The sequence below is a fragment of the Corvus brachyrhynchos genome, unplaced genomic scaffold (assembly GCF_000691975.1).
Source record: "Corvus brachyrhynchos isolate BGI_N302 unplaced genomic scaffold, ASM69197v1 scaffold193, whole genome shotgun sequence".
NCBI lineage: Eukaryota > Metazoa > Chordata > Aves > Passeriformes > Corvidae > Corvus > Corvus brachyrhynchos.
The window spans coordinates 686,419-687,930 of NW_008237087.1; the positions used below are offsets into that span (position 1 = coordinate 686,419).

The 1,512-nt window shown below is 67.5% G+C and overlaps 1 protein-coding gene across 1 annotated transcript in view; it reads left to right on the forward strand.

Moving 5' to 3' along the window:
* The window catches only part of AGAP2 (ArfGAP with GTPase domain, ankyrin repeat and PH domain 2), a gene marked incomplete at its 5' end in the record, with an annotated part of 8,580 nt that extends 7,589 nt beyond the window's left edge, over positions 1 to 991 (forward strand). The window contains 2 exons of the mRNA XM_017728685.1: positions 4 to 11; positions 568 to 991. Coding sequence (XP_017584174.1) covers positions 4 to 11; positions 568 to 991 — 432 coding nt within the window. The remainder of the gene's footprint in view (positions 1 to 3; positions 12 to 567) is intronic.
* Positions 992 to 1,512: the final 521 nt, after the last annotated feature.

The window sequence follows — 1,512 nt, forward strand, 5'->3', positions numbered from 1 at the left end:
GAGTCCTCCCGGTGGGTGTCCCCCAGCCCCACCCCTGTGTCCCCCCTGTGTCCCCCCATGTCCCTGATGCCACCATGACACCACCCTGATGCCACCCTGCAGCCCCTGATGCCCTCTGTCCCCACCCTGCAAGTCACCGCTGTGCCATCCCACAGACTCTGATGCCCCTTGTCCCCGCGTCATCGCGGTGCCACCCCCTGTCCCCAGTGCCCCCGTGTCCCCACCCCCCTGTCCCTGGTGCCTTGTGACCCCACGATCCAGCAATGCCACGCTGCAGTCCCTGACACCCCCGTGTCCCCATCTCCCATGCCACCCTGCTGCCACCCTGTGTCCCTGACCTTCACGTGTCCCCTGTTTTCACTCTCCCTGCCCACTGTGGTGCCCCCTTGACACCTCTGTGTCCCCACCACCGCACCCCCGGCTGCTGCCCTTTGTCCCTGCCACCCCCGTGTCCTCCCATCACGGCAGCGCCCCATGCCCAGGGAGGAGCAGGAACTGTGGATCTGTGTCCCCGTGGTGCCACCCTGCTGTCCCTGACACCCCGTGTCCCCACGCCCCCATGCCCAGGGAGGAGAGGGAATCGTGGATCCGCGCCAAGTACGAGCAGCGGCTGTTCCTGGCACCGCTGCCCGCGGCCGAGGCGCCGCTGGCTGAGCGGCTGCTGGGGGCTGTGCGGGAGCAGGACCTGCCCGCGGTGCTGCTGCTCCTGGCCCACAGCCACAAGGACCAGCTCAACGTGGCCATGGGGGACACGGACCGGCGCACGGCGCTGCACCTGGCCTGCGACACTGCCCAGGTGGTCGTCACCCAGCTGCTGGTGTGGGTACGTGGGGCAGGGCGTGGGTGTGGGGGTCTGGCCGGGGGAAGTGGTGGGGTCTTGGGGTGGCTTTGGGGGATGTGGTGTCGTCATGGGTGCTGTGACATGGCCACGAGGGAGATGACACAGCTGTGGGGCCGTGACATGGGTGTGAGGGATGTGGGGTGGTCATGAGGACCATGGAGTGGTCACGGGGGACGTGGTATGGCCTTGGGGGATGGGGTGTGGTCTTGGGGATCATGGCATGGCCAGGAGGCAAGTGACATGGCCATGGGGACCATGGGGTGGCTTTGGGGGCCATGGGGGGTGTGAGGTGTTCATGGGGCACCTGGGGTGGGCTTGGGGATCACGGCATAGCCGAGGGAAGATCGTGGGGCTGTAGGGACCATGAGGTGGCTGTGGGGGATGTGGTGTTGCCGTGGGGGATGCGGGGTAGTCTTGGGGACCGTGGCATGGCCAGAGGACAGATGACACGGTCATGGGGGACATGGTGCGGTCTTGGGGACGATGGCACAACCACGGGGGATGTGAAGTGTCCATGGGAAGCCTGGGATGGCCACGGGAGGGACGCTGTGTCAGGACACCCGGGGATAACGACCCATCCCTGGGGGACACATTCCGGCCTTTGGGGCTATGTCACAGCCACGGGGGCCGTGTGCTGGCCTCACTCGCGGGGGACGCGCGGCTGGGGCCGC